We start from the raw sequence: 24884 nt of genomic DNA, 5'->3' as shown, positions 1-24884 counted from the left end.
TCGATCAAACAGACAGGGCATAAAAGATTATAAGAACTATTAAAACAAAGGAGAACTATAACTTCACAATCACATATAGACAAATTTATCTTAATGAAACATCTAGTTCTTTTTCTTCTTCTTTTTTTGGTAAGTAGAAACACCTAATTCTATCACGTGGCAAAATGATGTGGCATATCCAATCATTGGTTATATCATAGAAGTTTGGATAAACCACATGTCAAATTTTATATTCAAATTCAATAACATATCACCCGCATACTAACATGAATTCCCATATATGTGCATGCAACTCCTATGGTCCTCCAACCGCTATCGTGGACTCTCATTTTCCTCCCATCTCTTCCCTCTTTTGATTTCCAAAGCATTTTATTTTGTTCACCAAAATATATATATATATATATATTGTCACTTTCACAACTTTTTTTTTCAAGAAAAAGAAAAGAGGGCATTTTCAAGCCCAAGGACCAAAGCTAAAAAAAGGAAAATATAAATTTTTCCATAATAAAAAAAGAAGAAAGGAAAATACAAATAAAAGAAACAAGAGGGCTAGGAAGCCTTTAGGGACAAGAAAGGGAAGGGGGGAACGGTAGCTAAGGGGAGATCTAATAAACAACAATAAACTTGTTCTTTGGATAGTCTCTGGACCATATTGAGTTTGAAACTAACATCAAAATAAATGACATTTTATTTCTTATCTAAAGAATAAGAATTGAAAATCCATTTAAAAAGAATGTGTTCCATCCAAATATGATTGATAATGGCATAGAAGGCAAACTTTCTGATAATATCACAGATGGTTGATCCGGTCAAAGTGATACCAACCTAAATCCATTCTCTGAGGATGGAGAGCGAACTTCTTCCTCTAAGCCAGCATTGATTAAAGACTCTTTTCCAGATAGAAGAAAAGAATGAACAACTAAGAAGAGATGATTGGAAAACACTTTCACAAATTATATTTCGTCATAAACATGATCTGAGCAAGCAAACTACATCCATGAAATTTAGGCCCATCTGTATGCCATGTGATTCCTACATCCATTTGGACCAATTGCAGATACATTTCCCAACAAAAATAAGGGAAAAGCCATCTCACATACAAGTCATAAATTTTTGAAAGAAAAAAAAAAAAAAAAAAAGTCTTAAAGCGTTGGCATAGCTTTTCCATCCGTAAAAAGACATCATAACCCCTTGTTTGAATGAGGATAGAGATGGCTATAGGAGCACTGGTGTTGCCGCACTCTTGGACAGAGAACCACTTCCTTTTTTTAATTGGACCACCGACTAAACCCACATGAAGATTGATCCATATCGCATTCTAACAAAAAGGGATCAAATGTGGTTATCATGTTGGGTTTATTGGCTCCGTTTTTAACATTTACTACCCCTACCCTTATTATGGTTACCCCAAACACTCCAATGACAAACATTAAGTCCAGATTGAACAGTAGGCCCCGAATCAACTCTCAGTGTATTTGAAGCCAAGATAAGCATGACAGGAGGGTTTTAGATACAAGGCTGGTTGGTTAAGAACTCACATAGAACTGCCCCTTATTACCCTAAAGCTTTAGTTATTCCTATCAGAACTGTAATCAGGGGACAATCCCATGCAAGTACATCCGAGTGGGAAATCACTCATCAATGTAGAACTATCTCAGAAATAACATTGTGCCTGTAACCAGCAGGCCTGGTATAAAATTAATAAATCAGAGGAAAAATACACAATTCTAAGCTGGAAATATCAAGGAGAAATTGAACTGGTAACACATCAAACCTCCTGAACATTGATAATCTCACAACAAATTAGGAGACCTTTAGCCCTTCACCTGTTCCCTTCAAACACCAACTCTAAAATCTCAATTAGCCTCTATCCCACTGACATCCTTCAACCCCAAAAATCATACTCTCCCCACAACCAACAAGCATAATTACCAATTTATCTGGTAAAATCTCCATTAAAGAATCACCCGAAAATGAAATTCTCAATTTTTTACATGGTGAATGGGTGAACCTACCAGATATCATTTAAGCCACCAGAATATCTTACCAAAATTGATTTCAAAGTCAATTCAAGAACCTCACCAAATAGAGATCATGAGAAATGTAACCCACTTCCACAACCTGATCCCCATAAAGTCGTCCATGTAGACAATGTGCTGCCCTGCATGAAGCTTCTGTTCTAAGATACTCAACAAGAACACAGCCCTGTTCGAAGACGTCATCAAGATCACCAGCCTTCTGTTCACCATCACTTTCTTCTACAGCACCTGACTCCATAGCAATGGCATCATTCAATCCAATAGATGGTTCTTGCAACTTGTCATTGGTGCCTTCCTCTGGTCTCAATACTTCTGCAACTATCAAACTGTTTCCTGGGCCAGATTCCTCAGCCTGAATGTCAGCATCCTTGTCATTGTACTCTAACTGGTTTTTTACAGTATCCAGCTCATCAGGAGTTTCTTGGGGAGACCCATCAGTATTTAGCTGACAGGTTACTTCAACAAGAGCTATGTTACCATTAATTTGATCTGGTTCACCTGATTCTTTCTTTACGGTATCAGATGCAAGCTTGTCTTCACTAGTGCAGTTATTTCCTGCATTTCCAACATCTTCTAGGAGTTGTTTATCATTATTCGGAGGCTCCACTGTGCTATTAACTCCAGAGCTGAGGGCAACTTCTCCCTCCATGACTTCAATATTGTTGGTGCCATCATTATCCTCTGGGTATTGAAAGGCCCGCTTTGTATCAGCATCAACAGTGACTTCAGCCTCCTCAGATGTGCTGCTGTTCCTGACAATATTAATAGACTTGACAGTACCAAACCTGCAAGATTGTGTTGGTTTTAACAGCTACTCCAACAAAACTTAGAACATATAAGTGAAAGGAAATCAAACGATGGAATTTCATTGTGGACCTGGCACACTCCAACCGTATATCTTCCAAAGTCTCTTCCAGCTCGGGTCCAGATAGAGAAGAGAGGTCCTCAGGCTTGAACTGTACCCAATTTTATACAATTATTAAACGTTAAATGAGGGGAAAGAGGAAAAGGGGGGGGGGGGGGGGGAGAGAATGGAAGATAGAGGTGTAATTGAATGCCATACCACATTTTTAAGCTTCAGCACCTTCGTGGGCTTCTCAAGAAGTGGTTTTCCATGTTCAGGAATCCCATAAAATGGTGGCCTCTCACTATTTTCACCATTTTCCTGCATACGTTCCCGTTCCATTGCTTATGATTTCAGAAGATAAATGACTATTCAAACATGACGACCAAATAAACACCATCGTAGTACATAGATCATAGATGTTCTATCTGAGACTTATATGCAGGACACAGTGAAAGGGAGGTTTCAATACCTCTTTGGCTGCACAAGGGAAAGCTTGAACAGCAGTTAGAACTTGTCCTCCCAACTTCATACCACTCAGTCCAGCACATGCCTTAAGGGTGACTGACTGGTCAACATACTGAAAAAAATATTAAATAGTCAATAAGTTCACAAGCTCATAACAAAAGGTGATTACCTTATAAAAAAGTAAAAATAAATGGCTAAAATTCGTAATATCCAAATATATACATGACAAACACAAACAATGCATGTCCTCTCTTTCCCAGATTCTGTAAGACTTTAATAATTAATGAAGGCAAAGTCCCAAAAGCCGGCTGAAGTCAAAATGACAAAAAGGGATGGATGCAGTACAACCACCACCACCACAAACTCAACCTTATCCCAACCTAATGGGGTCGGCTACATGGATCCATGCAGAACAAAGTACAAAAACTGAGGTCCAAACAAATTAAGAGAAACGAAGAAAAAGGCATGGACACAGTAACCTCGATTTATCACACATTCTGGGGAGAACCAGAACTCATCAATTTAGTGGTCCTAGAAAGTCTCAATGAAAATACTGCAGATATGCATGCAGGGTTGACATACAAATATTTCTATATTCTACCGTTTTGACATTCAGTTGCTTAGCTATAATAACATTAAAACAAGATTCTTTAGTTCCTTCATTGAACATTTGATCCTAACTGGATCCTTTTCTACTGCCTTGGCTTTCACGTGGATAGACATGAAAAATAGTAATGTAGAACTAGGGCTGTCAACGCCAACCTAATCCCAAACTGCAGGATATTTATCAAAGAACAACCATAAACTAACCCAAAAACATGCACAAGAAAATCATACTATAAAGGACTGCAGACAAAACTCCAGCAAGCTTAGATGATGAAATAGGTTAGTAACAATATGGAAAATATGTCTGAACACCAAAGGAATCAGAAGCAAACAGATTAGTTCTATCGATTCTGGTCTCAGGTCTGAAAAAACAGGATAACAGTCACTACAGGACAGGATTGAGGGGATTTTCAATAACTCAAAATCAGGTGGTCCAATAGGGCTGAAAATTTTTTTGAGTCTCACACTAGGAGAGGTGCATCATCGATCCAAATTTGAGCCTAATCAGCTGGTTAGTCTGTCCAGGAGAGAGAAGGATCGGAAAGCAAGAAATTCTGGAATTTCTGGGCAGAACTGAGAAAGGACCAGATTCAGTTACCTGTGATGGATTGAGGTTGAAGTTGCAGGTCTCGAACACCTTAGACAGCAAAGAAGAAGAAGATAATAAAGGAGAAATAACCCCTCGAGCTTCCACCGCAGTGGGTCAGTTGGATTAAAAACCAACTCCACCAGCTTTGATCAAACACAAAGCGATTCCCAACAAGGAGAAACAGCAGGAGCAGCAGCCATGGTTTAATTCTTCCAATCATTCCAGCATTAGGAGCCTCCTCTTTATAATGATGGGGGAGAGGGAATTACAAAATAGAAGGTTCCTTAAAAGGGAAACCAAATATTCTCCTAATACAATAATTTCTAAAAACTAAAAAAAGGAAATTTCCAAAAAGGCAACTAACAACTAATGACTTGACTCGACTAATAACTTGACTCCTAAGCAAACAAATATAACTTAAATTGAACCCAACTAAAAAGGAAACTAATGTAAAATGATACAATTCAGTAAATCCCATATGCAATCTTAATGCCCCCAGTTTGAAAATATGCATTAGATAATATTGGGCCTATTACAGTCCATATTCATCCTGTAATTGGCAGTAGAGTTTGGTAGGCCATCTTCTTAAGATCTCCTAGTAGTCTATGTCTACTTATATTACAAAAGTGAGGGTAATGGGAATAGTTATCCATCTCCTCACACAACATTACTAGAGTTCTTGGCCATAGATTTAGTATATTATTAGAGTTCTTGGCCATAGATTTAGTATATTATTAGAGTTCTTGTTCAGAAGAAGTCCGATCGCCTCCGAGTCGCTCCACACCTGATCCACTCTCCACTTGTTAGTTCTTGCTCGCCCCAACCCTGTCAAGAGACCTAGGGCCTCCGCTTCACCATCTTTTCCCGTGACCACATAATTTGTTTCCCATAAGATATCTTGTTTGTGCTCAGTGTTGGGGTATTATGGTCCTAATACCCCCAGTTTAGGACCATAAAAGTGGCCTACTACACTCAAAACACATGGGATCAAAGGCCCTACATGTATGAAACCCAACCCTAGGCTTATTCCTAATAAAACAAGCCTAGTTTGGTGAAGAATCTGCATCAAATAGACAGTAAGCACTTTGCACTGATTTTGTCCGAAGTCCAGTGGCATAGCCCCACACCAACAGAAGGTTTAATAATGTAATATTGATTTTTAGAATGTAACCAAATTTGAATCATCTACAATATACAGAGGATATGTTTGGATGTTTGAGAAGTGAAGTGCATGGAAATGCATGGCCCACAATCCAAAGGCGGCGAAATGAAAGTTGGCATTTTCCCTTGGATTTTGGCTACCAAGGGGAAGGGAAAGGTTGTCAAAGCTCAAAAAAATGGTTGCACTAAAAAAAAAAAGGGGAGGGGGGGGGGGGGACATGAGAGAATGAGATGGTGGGGCCCATATTCACCTTCGGGGGATAGGAAAAATGTGTTTTCTCATACTTTCCTTTCCCCTGCCTTCTGAACAAGGCCACTTATATTGTAAGGAGAACCTATCAGGAAATCAATCACTTGCCCCCACAACCCAGCCATCCAAACACAGCCCCAAAAACAATTTGGTAGACAAGCCCCTGTGAACGAGAATCTCAGGAGTCCGCAAGCATTCAAATTGAGGAGGGTGTCAAGAGTTTGATCAACAATCATAAATTACTCCCCTAATATGTACAGACCAGTTGCTAGATCTTCCCACATAAAACAAAGAAACCAAGTGCCCTTTCAACACCTGAATGGAAAGAGATTCTTCCAAATCCAATTACTTGTCTGGATAGCTCTCCTGGACAAAACCTTCATGTTGAAACACCTGATTCCAAGGGGGTTTGTAGGTCAAAATGCTTGTTACACGTGTCAGAAAGATGAAGATAATAAGATATAGTACAATAGTCGCTTTGGCTTTTAAGGTGACGGATAAAGTACTAAAATCCTGGGCAAAACCCTCATGTTGAAACACCTTGCTCTCTTACCTCAAAACTTGATCCATCATTAACTCTTTCTCCACTGTGTTTGTGCCTACTAAGTAACACGAAGCATTGTTACATCCTATTAGAAAACGCTATTGATGTAGAGATGGATCGCTTGTCAGATTGAAAGATGTAGTCTCTTACTGACTAACCACCAAGAAAGGAACTTCTACGGTGTTGTTGGGTGTACACTGTCAAGTACCTACCATATGTTTCTACTGAATGACTGAAAGCTCGCATGCCTGCCAAAGGGCATACTCAGACGTATGTCTATTTTGAGACCTTCTCTCCAGTGGCTCATCTCAAAAACTATGTTCATGTTTCAATATCCTCAACTATAAATATTAATTGGCCTTTATTTCAATTTTTTAATAAAATATATTTTTTTCCTTTACGATGATCTTGAGAAAATGTATTTATGGAGCACCCTCCTAGGTATGTTGCTCAAGGGGAGAATGCATCAAGGGTTTGCCTATCTTCATAAAGCTATTTATGGGATGAAATAATCCGCTCATGCTTGGTTTGATGAATTCGGTAAGGTCATTGGTGGTCATGGATTCATAGTGCTTATCTGATCATGTTGTGTTTGTTCGTCAATGTGGATCCAAGGTGGTTATTCTAGTTATGTATGTAGATGATATTATCATTTTTGGTGAAGCATGACCCAAATTTAAATTGGACCTGCATTATTCCCTTTCGTCAAAAAAATTGTCCTCAAAATTTGTAGAATGAGAGGATCATCACCACTCGATCAACATTCATGATCAATTGCCTTGATTTGATGATCTAATGATTCTCTCAGATAACGCAAACAAAATCAATGACAATCAAAATTTTAAGGTTGAAGATCTCTTGTGGAAGAACAAATTCTACACATTCAATCTATATAAGGTTGATTGTGATATGCTCCTCTTCAACATTTTGTGGGAGACCTTTGATCTTCAATCAGATCATCAATCAATTTATCTTCGAATCCAATCGTGGACACCTCTTTGAGGGTCCCTCTAGATCTTCCACGCATTACTCAACAAGTGAGATCAGTCTGTTGACGAAAGTTTCCAGACAAATGGGCATGATTAGTGATTGACTCTTACATTCCTCACATTGCCACCAAATCACTTCAAGATTCGCATCAACCTTTCGCAAGTTCTCTTGCATAAGTTGAAATTGTTGGTGAACAGCAAACATGAGGGTATGATCCACGGTATCTACAGCCAGGTTTGGATCTAATACCAATTGTGATTCTGGTTACCTACAATTACTAGGTTACAAGAACCAAAGAGACAAAATTGCAGGACAAGGACCCAGATTTAAGAGAGATTCAATATAAAAAAAATCAAGGGTTCTGATGTGATACCCCCTCTCCACTTTTGGGATTTATAATTCATCCCATTACAATAATTAAACCAAAAAACTAAGGCCCAACCCAAACCTATACTAAAACCAAGCCAAATTTAAATTGAGCATGCATTAATGGCTTTCCAGCAGATATATCATCAGAACATTTCCAGGGTCAGGGTTACACTCTTGGAGTTGAAGGGAAGAGAATGGAAGGATATTTAAAGACAAATGCTGGTTTCACTAAGAGGTATGCAATGGTATAAGATGGATGGTTGACTGACATTTTTTGCCAAAATAACTCTCATGTATGGCATACCTGGCTGTGAACAGGAGAATTTTCTTCTCAATGGGACAAAACAGGATGTATGAAGCACAATTGTATGAATCCAAATTTTGGCTGATCATGGAAGAATCCGAAATTTGGCTGATCATGTTCAATTATTATAAAGGTAATGTTCTCAGTTCCCAAGGTCCTAGGAAAATAGATGGCGCACCCAAAATAAGCACTGTGAAGCACTCTCAACATTCTTTTAGGCCCCATTAGGAAGCTGAAAGCTCATCCTATTGGATTTGAATGCTGAATGAAGATTAATAGGCACTTTGGTGATTGAAGGAATCTCATTGCAAGCTATCAAGTGGTCAGCTCAATCCATCCAATCTTCTCGAACTGTCCAATTAAATGGATTTTGTACTCAAATCTTTTGCCGAAAATCCCAGTCCAGACAATGAACAGATAAGCAATTCAGTAAATCCAAATCAAAGTCGTCTGAACCAAGGATACTTAAATAGATTACATATAAGTTAACTTTGCTTATAAGTTGTACATCAACTTTCTTTGCTTCAGACTTTAGTAGAAATTTACAACCAATAGTTTTGGAGTTCAAGACATGTTTCTGGAATCAAAACAAATTATAGTGGCTTTTGTGGCATTAATAGCCAAAATACTTTTTCAAACATGACTGACCCAGACAAAAACAGTGTTGGGCGCACAGATAGCCTTTGTCCATGTCAGACAGACAAGGATACCACCTCATTATCTAGCAGATTTTTCCAATTTTTCCAACCAGACATAGACCAGAATAATCAGTTGGTGAGCATATGGACAATAATGTTCTTGACCAAGGAAAGCAAAAAATTTAGTGCACTCATTTAGCTAAAATATCAACCAAAACAGAAAAAAAAAAAGGAAACCCAGTAATACACTTGCAATAGACAAATTTAAAATATTATGACATGTGGAATTGGGGATTTACAAAACAATGTCAAATAACAGCTGCCAGATTGCGTAAGGGTAGAAAATGACGAAAGAAGAGGGGCGGGTCACCAGGTTCTTATAAGGATTGCTGTCCTAGTCATACTTTCACTGTAAGTAATGTGTCAGCTAGCTCAGCTGGTAGGTCAATGGTTTGTTATCATGATGACCTGGGATTGAAGCCCATCTCCACTTGGGGGTGTTCAGTTTGGGGAGCTATGAGGTGGGGGCTTACAACAATAACAAACTCAGCCTTATCCCAACTAAATGGGGTCGGCTACATGGATCCTTGCCCTCCAATCAGCTCCATCCAACAGCATACTTCATATAAGGCCTAAGTTATGCATGTCTTTCCTCACCACTTCTCCTATGATCATTTTAAGTTAGTCCCTAGCTCTTTTAGTTCCTTCAATTTAATCAAATCACTCCATACCAAAGCATCCAAAGGCCTTCATTGAACATGACCATGCCACCTCAAACGACTTCCTCGTAGCTTATCATGTATCCGAGCTAGTCCCAAATCAGCTCTAATATGATCATTCCTTGTTTTATCTTTCCTAGTTTTACCATTCATCCATCTCGGCATCCTCATCCGCTATATTGATGCTTCTTAACTGCCCAACATTTTGCACCATACATCATAGCCGGTCGTATAATTGTTTTATAAAAATTTTCTTTAAATTTTAAAGGAATACATCGATACATAACACTCCGGACGCACCTCACCACTTCATCCATCCTATTTGAATTATTTGTGAAACATTATCTACTATATCACCTTCTTTATTTATGATTGAGCCCAAATATTCTATCCTTCCTAGTTTTACCACTCATCCATCTCGGCATCCTCATCTGCTACATTGATGCTTCTTAATTGCCCAACATTTTGCACCATACATCATAGTCGATCATATAATTGTTTTATAAAATTTTCCTCTAAATTTAAAGGAATATATGGATCACATAACACTCCGGACGCACCTCACCACTTCATCCATCTTATTTGAATTTTTTGTGAAACATTATCTTCTATATCACCTTTTTTATTTATGATTGAGCCCAGATAACTAAAATAATCATTTTTTGCAACCTCCCTCTCTTCAATTTTCACCACCTCATTATCAAAGTTGATCTCCATAACTCCAACTTTGCGTTAAGCATTTGTTTCATCCACCAAAACAATATCATCAGTAAAAAGAATACACCAAAGACATCTTGAATGTTTGTGATTAATCCATTCATGATAAGCGTAAACAAATAGGTGCTTAAAGCTGATGCTTGATCAAACCCAATTGTAACTGGAATTCACTACCTTGGCCCCCTACAGTTCTTACGCTAGTTACCACACCATATATATCTTTAATTATATCCACATATTTACTTGAAACATTTCTTTTCTCTAGTACTTGCCAGATTAACTCTCTACTAACTTTTTCATAAGCTTTTTCTAGGTCAATAAAGACCATATGGAGATTCTTCTCACATGCAATAACTTAAAGAAGAACAACCAAAAGAGGAAGTAGTTTAGCCCAACAAAAAAAAAATTATTCCAATCAGAAAAAAACTTTTCTATTTAAGAATAAGATTGCGAGTTGACATCAACCAAATCTTAAGGATAAGCAGTTAAGTGTGCCCTAACAAACAACAAAAATGACCAGGAAATACTGCAAATCAGAATCACATATTCAGTAACCATACCTCCAGGAAAGCAACTGGTTCCTTCAGATCTTTGTCAACCTGAAAGCGATATGACTTCAAATGTCCAAAGGCACTTGCAATCTCCATGAACTGGAAAAGACAGAATAGAGGTATCAGTCTTAGAAAGATCCGCAGAGGCTAAGAGATCTAGTGTCCTGAAAGTGAAAGATTATCAGTGACCTAGAAGCTGGGATTGAAAAGGTAACTATTCTCAGAAATGGCTGTAAAGTTTCCAACCAACTTACCATATCAGATGAAAGAGACCTTGAAATCCCACCGACAAAGATCTGGCACAAGAAGTTTCTTTTAGAATAATAACAACAAGAAGTTTCTTTCAGAATAAAAAAACATGAAGTCAATATCAGAATAGACTGAAAATGGGTAATAAAATGGAACAACAACCCCACTAAGAAATCCCAACTCAGCAAATAAGACTCCCTCCCACCCTACCCTTTTTAGGCATGGTTGATGGTGCATACAATTGAACTGCTGCAGCATACATAAGAAATAGCTAAGTTGCACTTTGGTTACAATAGGTTAAGTATGAGTGGACTCCATTTTTCAATAACTACATAAATTAAGTGTACCATGAGCTCAATATCCACACTAGATGTACCAAAAGCAAACCCAGTGAAACATGAGCTCATTCGTCTTGGAAATAGAGCTCCAATGCTTTAAGCCTTTGGTGGTTGAAAGAAACGTTGAACAAAATTGGGAATAACAAAACAAACAATCATCACTTGACAATTTTCTCAGTATAAACCTACAATGTGAACCAAAACAGATTCAACCTCTAAAATCTTACCTTTATACCCCAACATGTTAAACCACTCTCTGCTAATACTGTAAAGCCTAAAGCAATGGTATTCTCATCAAAACACACTTAATGCCCATTGTCCAAACACGGGTCATTCTTCTTTCAGTTAAGTTAAATCATGGGCTAAAAATCCACTCAAAACTACAAATCATACAGGGATTTTATGATGTGAAATTGTGTACAATGGTTTTAGGAACACACCTTTATGAACATACCTTTATGGACTACAGGCTGGAAAATCAAAGCTTGCCTCATCAAATTAAGGACGGGTTTCCCATTTTGGCATATATCACACCCTTAAGAGATTAGGATTGAAAAGAAACATTTGAGAAGGGGTCAGTCTAGGCGACCCAAGGCATTGAAAGGGGCCTGGACACCAACAAGGCAACCAAGGCAGCCGCCTAGGAGACCAAGGCGTTTGGACACCTAAGCGTCACAAGGCCTATGCAACGCCTTGGCAACTACGCTTGTGATGTGATCCCGTGTTCACCTTATTATGGATTCGTTGTGGGCCCACCAGAATGATGAATAGCTCAAGTTACAAGTTTAGTGGAAAAACTAGGGAAAAAAAATTGAAAATTCTAGACCCCTTTTACGCAAGGGGACATAATCAGGGATTATGTGGCGAAATAAATTGAAGATGAGGGCCTTTCTGGAATTCGATCACAGAAAGGAGAAAGGTCAAAAATAAACTGAAGAATGCAAGGGTGTTTCTGAAATTTCGTAGGGTTAATTCTTCTGTAATTTCATAGAGTTAATTCAAAAGCTGTTTCTTCCTCCTCGATAAGAAGTTCAAGAACAGCAAGCCAGCGGTAATACATGTAGATTCAGGTTGGGATAATTCAATCGATTCTACAACAAAGGCTTTGAAACTTCAAGGAAAAGTAATTGTTAAAGGTTATACCACTAATAGTTGTGTCGCTAGGGATATTTATGTAATCACTTGCATAATAAGGAGTTTTATGTAATTGAGCATTGTTGAGTATCATATATTTATCTTCTGCTGGTAGATTAAGGTGATGCAGAATGGCTGCAAGAGGAAAAGATGAGCATGTTGTTTTGATTTGGTTTAATTTATTGGGCCCAAGTGCAAATATGGTTCAAGTCTGGTTTAAGTTAGAATTGACTTGAGTGCCCAATGGGTTATATGGACCATGGCTTAGTATTTTTTGAGTTTTCTATTGTAATGGGTCAATTCTATAAGCAAATATTAGGGTTTTAGGTCCTATGCGGGATTAAGTAGTTACTTTTGATTCTGTATGCTCTAGAATAGCCTCTGTTTTGAAGATAAACTTAAATTGCAAGGGACCGCTCCTACCATACAAAGGGGCTTCCTACTTTTGCAATTCCTATGTCAGATGCATACTATTGTGGTGAACGTGTCTCAGCAGCAACCTAGGTGGTGAAGCCGAGGTTGGGTGGGCCTTGGTGGTGAAGCCAGGTCATATCCCCTATTTTCTCTCTTTTCTCTCCATCTTGAATTCAGTTTCAGCAAGCCATACAAGGAGTGCGTGGGTGACTACCAATGTACTCTGAAACTCCAAATTTGTGGGTTGGATTTTACCATTATTTTCTTCATTCCCATTGACTTAGTTCAGTCATTACTCACGCCATTTTTTGCTAGCTCTATTTCCCAGTTTCAGTCCCTGCAATAGCTGTTTTTGTCCACTTGTGATCTCAGACTTCCATTAAAGACTCCAGCCAATCTAGCCATTGCATCAAACCCATTTTTTGATAAGTTGTTCCTCCCTGTTGGGACTACACTTGTTTCTAAAAGTTAAGTTTCTCTTTTCTTTTTCTTAAATTTCTATTTTCTTCCCAACTTCGTCACACTCTAAGTCTCAACCTAACCATTGGTTTCTTGTGATATTTTAGCCACAAGTACAGTAGGTATAGGCCAGCATTCAACTAGTTTTTCAGCCTCAATGGTTGGCTTATTCTTTAGTTATTAATCTTCTCTATTTTTTTACCTATCGTTCTGTAAATCTGGATCACTGAGATTCTGTCGGTCCTATGGGTTGTGATGTAGATCGAGCCTGTAAGAGAAGGAGCCTGCTGGTTTCTTACTTTCTTTGAACAGGTCCAATGTTGGATCAGCCAGCTTCCACCTTGGGCCCTCTAACCAGCCCAAGAGGAACGCTGGAAAACACTGTTCATGAGTTACTGTTCATAGTAACAGTAACCCCTACAGATTTTGTTCAATGAAGATGTTCTAGAACCAGCCAGCTGTCCCTTAATGTTGAAGAAAGAAGCTTCAAGAAATGTAGGATCTTTGTTTCCTTTTTTAGTTGTTTTGGTTGTTTAGTCAAGTTTATATGTTAGGAGATCTTACGTTAGTTAGGAGTTTCTATTTTTTGTATTTAATTATTTGACAGTAAGCTTGTTTTAGGTTAGTTTCCTTTTTTATTTACCTTCTAATTTGTAAGCTGAAATTACTCCTATATAAGGACTGCTATAATCGATTAGAGGAGAATGAATGAAATTTATGACAATGTCTTATGCTTGTTCGCTGTGGGATGTAGTTGGGTGAGAGACCCTAGGTGAGAAGCCCAAAACGTAACCTTCTCATCCCCCCATCGATTCTCTTTTCTTATTCTTATTTTCTTCTTTATTTCACTGTTGTAAAAGGGTGTTTGAGGAACTATTGAGGGTGATTTGAAGTCCAGAAAGACCAGGCTACAGACCAGCTAGAAATACACCCACAAGTCAAGGATCGATTTCTCTATTATTAGGGTATTGGAAACTCAGATCAAAGTCCAGATCTCCCAAACCAGCCAGCAGTTGAAGCTAATCTTTTGAAGGATACCTAGACAGGTTACAAATGATCTTCATTCTAAATTTTGAGATGCCAGGAACCATAGTTTCTGAAGAGTGGTCAATAGTTTCCCAATTCATGTCGACAGCATAACTCTTAATTCAACCATTGGAATTGTCTCATCTTTTGCAGTTTCGTTGACCCATATAGGACCTTCATCTACACCATGTTTCAGCTCCATTTGAGCTACGGTTTGTGAGTAATCGAAATTTTTCTATTCATCCAGAATTTCAGATCTTGTGATTCTAGTCTTACATCAGTTAGTTTCCTGAATCCATCATAACAGGTTAGTGGAACACCGGAACGCATCATTAGGTAACACACAACATGCTAATCGATCAGCCATTGTTTTCTCTTCTATTTTATCTTCTTCTTGTTCCCTCTCTCCATCTTCTTCTTTCTTCTCTTCCTTCATAGGTTTGCACAAGTACTAATTGCTATTACACTGATCTTGTCACAGACTCACAGTTGTAAACCCACTAGTCTATAATCCCCAACCATTAATCAACCACACCGGCACCCAAGAACTGAAAATAACCTCTCTAAGATTTTAGGGCTTAATATGCCTATGGATAAAAGGAAATTATCCATAGAGTTGACTCAAACTCCAACTCCATCCTACAACTCTATCAGCATGAATAAAATAAATAAAAGGAAATTACAAAAACAACCGCTAATTAACCCAGCGAGTAACTGCATAAACTAGAAATGAAGCAAAAGAATGATGGGCTAAAGGGGACAATTAAGAAATTCTCAACCATCTAGAATGGAGCAATTGGAATAGGTGTGGTTTTCATCAAAGAAACCCAAGTATTAAATAAGAGTATCAACCAACACTTAAAAACCACCACATATAAAAGATGCGACCTGAAACATCATTGAAAGTTCAAGTAGCTAATAGCATAGGCTTAGACACAGTGATCAAATGACCAAAAACTGAACTGAAATGTGTGCCACGCTTGCTCATATAGACTCATTAACTTTTCTAAATCTAGAAAACCAACATTAGAAAAAGCAGGGTGGAGACAGGTGGAAGAGGAGGATGTCATGCCCCCCACCCTCTCTAATTAACAGGATTTTAACGTGGCCAATGGGAAAATCTTCAAAATCCCTTGCCATGACAACCCCCCCCCCAAGCTTGGTGTAAGACAAAGACATAGCCCCACTACCAAAATTCAGTTTTTTTTTTTTTTTTTTTTTTTTTAAAAGCTAATATAGGCCCTTGATTTAATCGCACGGAAGGATGATTAATGCAGTCAGCCATCCAAATTCCCAACCGAGCAATTGATGAATTCCAAGATGCTGGACATGGGCAGAAGATGTAGTACAGGAATTTAAGGGACTGAAATATTATGTAACAAAACTTATACTCATAATAATGAACCTAAACTGAATTCTGAACTAAGAAGCAGAGTAGAAAGAATTATATATTCAGGAAGATATATGTACATATCAAACAGAACTAGGTAGGCATAACTTCATAAAAGAATAAGGTAGTAGAAGAAATAATAAAAATAAGAAGAACAAACAAGTATTGATTAGGTATAATTTATCTATAAACCAAAAAGACCTGTTTCTTGGAAGAGTTGCTTCCTGATTCAAACAACTTCAGCACCTAGCGATGGTGAAAGGAAGAAAAAATGAAGTAGAGAAAGAAGATATCAATAAAGAAATGAGAAGAGGTAGATAGGGAAAGAGGAAGAGAGAGAGTGAGAGGAATGGAGGACGAAAAGAGAGAAAAAATAAGAGTCCACAGTGGTGGGGGTTAAAATAAGAACTCTATTTGACTTGGAACTCTGATACCTTTAACCAGATTGACTCAATATTTTAAAGAATCCTTACAATAACTAATAGCTGGACTAGAGGACTAACCCATGGCTCCCTAGCTTGCGGCCCATGGGACAGCCTACCACCAAGCCTTTTCCCAACTAAATGAGGTCGGCTACATGGATCTGCTGGCCTCATAACCTAATAACAACTATTAATTTAAAGACAAGAGTAAAAAAAAAATTGCCCCCTAACTAATATAGCTACTAGCAATGCCATCGTATGGACCCAAAATTTAACCCATTGGCTTCAACTTCGGATTTGGTTTCCAAATTCTATCAAATTAGTCCATCCAACCTAACACTGCCATTTCATTCATTAAATAAATAGGGGACATTTTATGGAATAAACTATCAACAAATCTTGTAAAGCAGACTCTTGCCACTCTTCAGACTTCAACCTTATTCTAAATTCTGTCAGATGGCGAACCATGAGACCTCTGAAACTAGGATACAACATCGAATGCCAAATACCTTTTTGTGATTTTCTTTTTTCTCTCTAAGCTAATATATTGAGAGGGGGGGAAACAAGTATCATAAAACTTTATGAACTCCATGTTTCTCACAAGGTTATGCTCACTTGTCACAAGGCAGACGCAAATGGGCATAGCTGGGTCCTTGATAGAGGACCCGACACCCGTCTCATTAGTCAAGTTTCGACTTAAACTGTGAGCTTAAAACTTTCATCAAATTACAAGAATTTCTTTTCATTCTAATTGAATTTAATGGTATTTTCTGTAATTTGATATCAATTTGGGACCATGGTAATAATAATTTCTAAATAAATAAAGAAAAGAAAAAAAATTGTAAAAAAGAACAGATATATTAAGGTTAATGAATTTTGAAATTCCAAAGATCGAGTAGAGATTCCTTCTCCCAAAGAAAACATCTTCTAACCCGGCCCAACCCAACCCAACGTGATCGGAAATATTGGCAACGCCCCTGAGAATAACTAAGAACTGACACAAGATTTTTATAATTAAACACAAGGAGGGGGAGAGAAACAAAACCACTTAAATTCAATTTCCTTATCCAAACAAATATCCCTAATAATTAAGAAACTCAGATTTACTAAAAAATAAATTGCCATGGCCATACATAGCAACTTTTGGACATACTATGGGAAGTAAATTGCGGTCAACCATACACGAATACAACATGGATTGTCTTGCATCAGAAACTTCGTTCAAAATTCTACTTTAGATGATAACAGAGGAAGTTATTGTCAAGTCCAAAACAAACTTAAGCAAAATCAATACATAAGGGTGGCATAACATGAAAAAAACTGAATAGATATCCTAATGGAAGGTGTGGATGATAGAAACAAAAACATGAAACTAAAAAATAGAACATCCTGTGATGCATTAAATCTATACCTTATGTTGTGAGTCATTAACAATGTCAGATATTGCATCAACCAAGGTCACCGGTTTCTCTGAAGCAGCAGCAGCAGCAGCAGCAGCAGCAGTCTGCATGAAAATAGCAACTGTCTGAATACCTGCTACATGAATGGTAACCACAATATACCTCAGAAACTGAAAGGACTAGTAGAAAGTACTAGTTGAACCAAAATAGCCTCTCAGAACAGAAATAAAAGACAGGAGCAGATAACAGAAAAACGAACCTCGTTTGATGGAAAAGAAAACAATGAGTTAGAGTAGGAACTTCATTAGATGCAAGAAGCTTGATAATTGAAACAAAACAGCGAACTAAAGTTGATGTGAGATAAATTTGAAGATGAATCAATGGATTCATAAGGTGGGCTTTTGTACCAGTCCCCATTAAATAATATACAAAATCCAATCACAAACAAACCCAAGGGTTTCAGTACAGATAAATATATTGATCTCTTTTTATTAATGAAAGAATTAAAATGACAGAAAAGAACAGGAAGAGTACATTCTGAGACGACCTACATGGTCCTCTAGTAGGAAATGAAAGCCACCAAAAAATGAAATTTTATGTACGGAGCTACCCAGACAAATACATAAAGATATAAGGCCCAAAAGACGACTTGTTAGCCTTTCAACTCACACTTGGAGCATATGCAAACTCATCATACAAAATAATCTATTTGCATCAGTCCAAAGGATCCAAAAGACCAAAAAACGAGCATTATTCACAAGAAATAGCCTTGGGAAACATGGTTGTCACATTTCTAGGCATCAATGGGGTCAATAAAATTCCTCAGGAAACCACCACCATCAAGATTAAATGCAAGAAACTCAATGTAATAATGTGCACATGTTTTTTAAAGCAATGCTAGAGAGAGCACCTTTATTCCTCAACTGCCTGCTGCCCACCCTGCATTCAGAATAAGGGCAACTCTTTCAAAACTCAAGAGTTGCACTAGCATTTCTATACAAAAGCAGGAGAAGGTGTTTTCAAGAGAAATGAGGTGATCTCATTTCTCCAACTCATATAACCAAATCCCTGAGAACTTACCCTCAAGGAGCAGCATAGATGTCAATTATATCTATGCAGCACAAGGTGATTATTGGGTCTAACACAGCCAATCAATAGACTCATCTTGCAGTTTCCCATACAAGAAGTAAATATCCCATTCGAGAGGCTAAGGCTGTGTAGTTCTCGCCCCCCACCCCGGGACCTCACACATGCAGGAGCCTCGTGCACCGGGTACGCCCTTATTTTATCACTTTGCACAGCCTCATGACTGAACTTGATGGATTCTTTATCTAGTGAAAAGCAAAGATTGGATAAACTTTAAGAAGACAAATTGATTCCCAAACTACATTACAATAGTTGTCCAGGCAATATCAACTATCAATTTGAGAAAATCATTGACTTCATTTCCACTTACATCCTCAACAAATCCACCCTTGACTATCTCTATATAACCCAATGTCTCCAAAGATATAGTCTGAAGTGTGACTTTTTAAGTGGCCTAACATGGTATATTCATTTTATGACCGCAAATTTGAGCATTCAATGCAACAGTATGTTTCTTCTCAACAGTATATCACAAAGAGAATTTTTCAAGTTACCACTACAAATATTTTACTTCTTATTCTATGTGAATACAGTACATTTTAATCCTCTTATTTAGTTCAATGAAATATCTGCAGAACTTTCAAATTGAGAGATTATCCACCAAAATTGTCATGAACTGAATCCTCAGGAAGATTAGTTCAATTTATTCAATAGGCCAACCCCAGTTAGTAACAGCAATCTATCATAATTAAACAGGAAAGCAACAGTAGTCTATGGATGTCAGATATCTGAGAGAACCCTCTCCATAGACCATAGAGAAAAACCATGGCAAGAATGGATGCTGTCAAGAGATAAGATAGTAGAGTAACCCACCAATAAGAATAGACCCCACCACATGGTTTTAATAAGGATGAAAGGGTAACGTCATAATTCATAAGAATGCCATGTGTGAATGCAGGCAACGACAAGATTCAAAAATCATGTTAATTTAAAAAGGAAAAAAAATATATATTTGATTGGAAATGAAAACCTTGAAAGCCTAGTAGATGATACAGGTAATGGCAACAATCCCAACAGGAATACATTTCATATTATCTTGAAAAGTTTCACATCATATAAAATCAAACATAAACAATTTAGATAGAAACGACTCTCCCAAGTTCTGAGATCAGAGAATTTTCAATGGTTCAAAGAAAGTAGCAATCACATCAAAATTGCCACTACACCTGAAAGTAGTTCTTCTAGAAGTCCTCAGCTTCAACACCATCCTGAAGGTGAATTATGACACACCCAACATAAATACCCTATGTAAGAGAGATTTTAACATGATGGTCAGACAATATCTCATCTAAAGAGACAGATATATTATGCCTTATAAAAATATAAAACTAAATTAACAGCTATGATCGGAAATTGGATAATTATTAGTATTTCCAACGGCAAGGACCATCTAGCAATAAATGACATTTTCTAAGGACGATTAAGCTCATCAAATGGAACCCAAAAGATACAATTTCCTGTCTTAGCTTCAAGCGCATGTAACAGTTACAGTTTCTAGGCGGCTCAAAATTAGATATGAAGACTCAAGGATGGGGAGCTCTGAATGCCCAAGATCTAATGGGAGCTCCACCTCTTTACTACCCTTGCCTCCTCTGGAATTAACATTTTGATAGATCCAATATAAAAGCTATAACATAAAAATATATAAAAATAAAAAATAAAACTTTTCACAGCACTTCTCTTATCCCTCCCTGAAGCTGGCTGCTATTGCTTCACATGTCCAATTTCAAAAGATGAGAAAAGTGAATAGAAGATATTAGCAGCAGCAGGGGAAAACGCCATGCCAAAAGTTTTGTAATGGCAACCAGTGGATTTTCCAACCTACACTAGTTTTCACCCAGCTTGAGAGAGAAAATTTAACCATATTTTGCTGAAATGCAAGAATTTTGGTCAAATTAATGAAAAATACAAAAACATGAAATTAAAAAAGAAACTAGGTACTTGATCCTCCCTGGAACCTCTTCCTATTTCTTCTCTACCTATTCTCCATTTCTCTCTATGTTGATGTATACATTGACACCGCCCTTCCCTAACAGTTTTGAGCTTTTAGGTGAATCGGTAGCAAACATGGCATCAGAGCAGGGAGGTCAAGTGTTCGACTCCTAGGAAGTGCATTGGAAGAGTTTCCCGACATTTCTTCTCCGTCAGTGCCACGCAAAGGAAAGACCAAGTAAGCTCCACATGCAAGGGCCATGAGATCTTGGCTTGCACATGTGAGGGAGCGTTGATGTATACATTGACGTTACCCTTCCCTAACAGTTCGAGCTTTTAGGTGAAACAGTAGCGAACACTCTAGCCTTCTAATTTCTTCCATAAGGTTCTCCATATTAAGCAAAATTTATGACCAAAGTTACATATAAAATAATGAGATTTTGTCATGGTGCCAAAAAACAAAGACAACTGCTAATGGAACAAGAACATGCAAAGTGATTGCAAGGGTCGCCGCAAAGGCCTTCTCAGTCTATGCACTACCAACACCATGAGTCCCAGCCCATACAAGGAAGAAAATTCATGTTCCTTGATTAGGTGATTAGGTCCTACCAAGATAAAAGGTTAACTGCATATAGTATGACTACATATATTCACGGATTCACCCTTATGGAAATAGCAGGTCAAAGAGGGGTAGAAATGACGCACTGAACTGCCAAGTTGGATTCTACACTCAAATTACTTAAAACTACAAAAGAAACAATTGTAAAACACCATATCCTTGAATTAAGTACCCATTGTATCAACAGTTGAAATTTCCTGATTTGTAGTAAATAGATAAACTGGGTTCTATTACCTTTAGTACAACAATTCCAGCTTGTGGTACAAGTTAATCAATAGATGAAAATAATTTCTAGCAATTTGAATCATTGCTAAACTACAAAGACATTGAAGGACAATTAAAATCTGCTATGAACATGAATCTTCAGGCAATGATGCACGTTCCACTTGAGACCAGATTTTTTGATAAATTTTAAGTGGTTGGATAATTCCATGCTAACCAGATTTTTGGACTTTATTTGACTATCCAGGTGATGCAGTAGCACTTCCTTGGACCGGCCCAAACCTGCTGGGGGAACCCAGACCAAGAACTGGATCCAAATTTGGCTAGAAGGATATTTTAAGATTTTGCTTTAATTTCTATTTTTGGGATTCTTTGTGTGGTTTTAGAGTTTGATTGAGTTTGTTTCAGTTTTAGAGTCCAGTTAGGAAGTCTTTTATTTTTTTTCTCTTTAAATACGAGCTTGTAACCAACGCTTATACAGGTTTGCAATATTGAATGAAATTTTGGTTTGGAGTTTGCTGCCAAGAGCTGTGAGTGCTTTATCTTCCCTTCCTCTCATTATTCTCCTTTTCTCACTCATCTTCTCTGTTTGACTCAATTCTGATTCTCTTTCTCAGGTCAGTCTTCTACTTGTATTTCTTCTTCTTTTCTGTTTCTGCATTCATATTGAATCCTTTGATCTTACTGTTGAGATTTCATGGTTTATTCTGAAAACCTCCGCTGGCCAAAACTGCTGGACTAAAAGAAAACAAGGTTCATTGGTCCCTGTATCTCTGACGGTCTGACCTATTAGGTTAAAATTCTAGGCATAATTCCGACATTTACAGGCGTACATACTCCTCGGGTTTCATCTTCAAAGAATATCCCTACTGTGAGAGACTATCCTGCAACCATAACCAGAGCCATACCTACAGCTTTTGATTTCAGGAATTTAATCTTAATATATTACCTGGTTTTTGGGGTTGCTGTTACCTGGAATAGATAGAGCAAGAAGCCTTGAACTTACCCTTAAATCTCCAGGGAAAGCGAAGTCCAGGTTGGGGTACCGTACCCATCACGAGCAAACCTCCTTCCTCAACCTTTGCTGCTCATCGTGTGGAAGAAGATGGAGTCTTCTTCGATTATATATATATGAGTTTAATCCTCCAAAATTACAATAAAGCCCCTTATTTTAGGATTTTATTTCAGTTTAAATCCATCTCTAAATTACTTTCCAGAATTATCTTTTTCCATCTAACGTAATTCCTGTTTTGTCCACCCATTCATTTATTTAACTCTTCAAGGTCCTAAACTGTCCAGATATCTACAAAATTTTCATTGGTCACATTATTTTTCATTCACTCCAGTGGGCCCATAGCAGCCCCCTAACCAGGTTACTGAACCCAGGATCTCCTGACTAGGGCCTTCAATGAACACCAAATGCTCCTTCTCATTGCGTTCATTTGTCTTCAAAGAAAATTTATGTCAACTTTCCTAATGGTGGCAGCTTTTACAAAGGAATGGGACACCAGCATTTTGCCACCAAACGATGCTTCCCCTAAGTTCCCCCACCATGCAGTCATTTTAATTCCATCCTTTTTTCCCATTTCATTCATCCATCTCAACATCCTCAACTCCAATGCAGTCATTCACGGCACCTTTTATTCCTGAACAGTTCTGTTCCATGGATGCCTTCTAATACTAGGAACTCAAAAGAAGGTTGAACAATTGGGAAAATGAGCTGTTTGACCAGTTGCTAAATCCCCCAGCAGGTGTCAGGATTGAAAGAAGATTTGTAACTAAATAATCAGTCTTTCTATAGTCTGGTTTTGCATGCATCAATTCTTAATGTTCAGAACTCATTTGTCTTCAAGCCCTGGAGAGCTGGGCGTGAAAGGCATCTCTTTGAGGATTCAATTTAACTTATAGACTGCTAATCCTGATCATATTCTTACTGTTGATCATCTCATTACAAACGAATGTGCGATTCTTAATGCATTCATACGTGATTACCGAATGCTAAAATTGTGCCACATCTATTACTGCACTTTCCTTTTGCCTATTTTGGTCCAGATCAGTAAATACCAATTAATGCAACATGAAAAAATTCAGATTATGGATCTCAGATGCAAGCAGGCCCAATGATCAAATATATCATCAGATCTCAGATAAGGGAGGAAGGGGCGCACTAGGTCCAATGGTAAGGTACAAATGTTGGGACCTGGTGGTCAAGCATCCAAAACAGACTCAACATTCTTGGGATAAGGCTGCTTAGTTCCCCCCCCCCCACCCCCGTGGGGTGCCTAGGACCTCACACATGTAGAAGCCTTGTACCGGGTATGCCCCTTTATCTAAGATAAGGGAAGCAACTGCACTGTTAAGGGAAGAAATCAGATTGATGAGAGATGAGATTGATAATAGGTTTCAAAACTCTTTACGAAACTCATATTCTTCACTCAAATCATCTCTAATTTGTGCAGTGTATTACATATATAAAGGCCTTCTTCAATTCCTAAATTGACTCATAAATGGACTCCTAATCACATTCACACACACTCAATAGCTGTTTACTAACAGGGAGGGCTCAGATCATTACATAACAATCTACCTAGCTCCTCCCCCCCCCCCCCCCCCACAAAAAAAAAAAATCTGTTGGTCCAACTCAATCATATGGTCCACCATTTATTGAACTCTCCATGTACTATGACTATTCTTAACCACCCAGCCCTTTTTTTTTTTTTTTTTTAAATAGTGACAGTTCGCCCATTTTTCAAAGGTTCAAAGCTTTATTTTGCCATGTATTTAACTCTTATTTGGGCTGAAAATTACAAAATGAATAAAGGGTGAAACAGACTACATTTCCACAAAATCTAAGTGGTAAATAAGCTGCTATATAGCAGGAAATAGTCCACACACAGATCCAGCAATATTGTTGGTTATTATCCACAGTTCTGGAACAAGCTACTAGCAAATTTACTCATTTTAATTTCTAAAGCTCACAAACACCATGGTCCAGACCTTTTTTCCATGCAAATCATCATTAGCTTGTATCAGAATTCAACAACACTAAGCATATTCACTCATATGACCAAATTGAGAGGAAATTGAAGAAAAACTAGACTGCTGTTGACAATTGTTTATAAATAATAGAATAAAAAATATTTGCACCAAAAACCAAAAAATAGATTCAAAAGATAAAAGCAAAAGCTACAAAAATATATACATAGTAAATATTGTAAAAACAATTGGTTTTATCAATGGTTCATGCTTGACAGATGAAACCATCATATGATTCAGTCAGCAAGCCCCAACTCTAAGAACAAAAATATTTCCTTCTTCTTCTTCTTCTTCTTCTTCTTCTTTTT

At 37.7% G+C, this 24884-nt stretch overlaps 1 protein-coding gene across 1 annotated transcript in view; it reads right to left on the bottom strand.

The window, feature by feature from the left end:
- Positions 1-1654: 1654 nt before the first annotated feature.
- LOC122091338 (splicing factor U2af large subunit B-like) overlaps positions 1655-24884 on the bottom strand; it is a 27123-nt gene continuing 3893 nt past the window's right edge. The window contains exons 4-10 of the mRNA XM_042661211.1: positions 17633-17725; positions 11044-11085; positions 10799-10888; positions 3356-3463; positions 3103-3204; positions 2916-2995; positions 1655-2824 (exon numbers count right to left, since the gene is read on the bottom strand). Coding sequence (XP_042517145.1) covers positions 2065-2824; positions 2916-2995; positions 3103-3204; positions 3356-3463; positions 10799-10888; positions 11044-11085; positions 17633-17725 — 1275 coding nt within the window. The 3' untranslated portion in view covers positions 1655-2064. The remainder of the gene's footprint in view (positions 2825-2915; positions 2996-3102; positions 3205-3355; positions 3464-10798; positions 10889-11043; positions 11086-17632; positions 17726-24884) is intronic.

The sequence above is a fragment of the Macadamia integrifolia genome, chromosome 10 (assembly GCF_013358625.1).
Source record: "Macadamia integrifolia cultivar HAES 741 chromosome 10, SCU_Mint_v3, whole genome shotgun sequence".
Taxonomy (NCBI): Eukaryota; Viridiplantae; Streptophyta; class Magnoliopsida; order Proteales; family Proteaceae; genus Macadamia; species Macadamia integrifolia.
The sequence above is the reverse complement of the archived record's forward strand: the minus strand, read 5'-3'. Positions and strand labels throughout refer to the sequence as shown.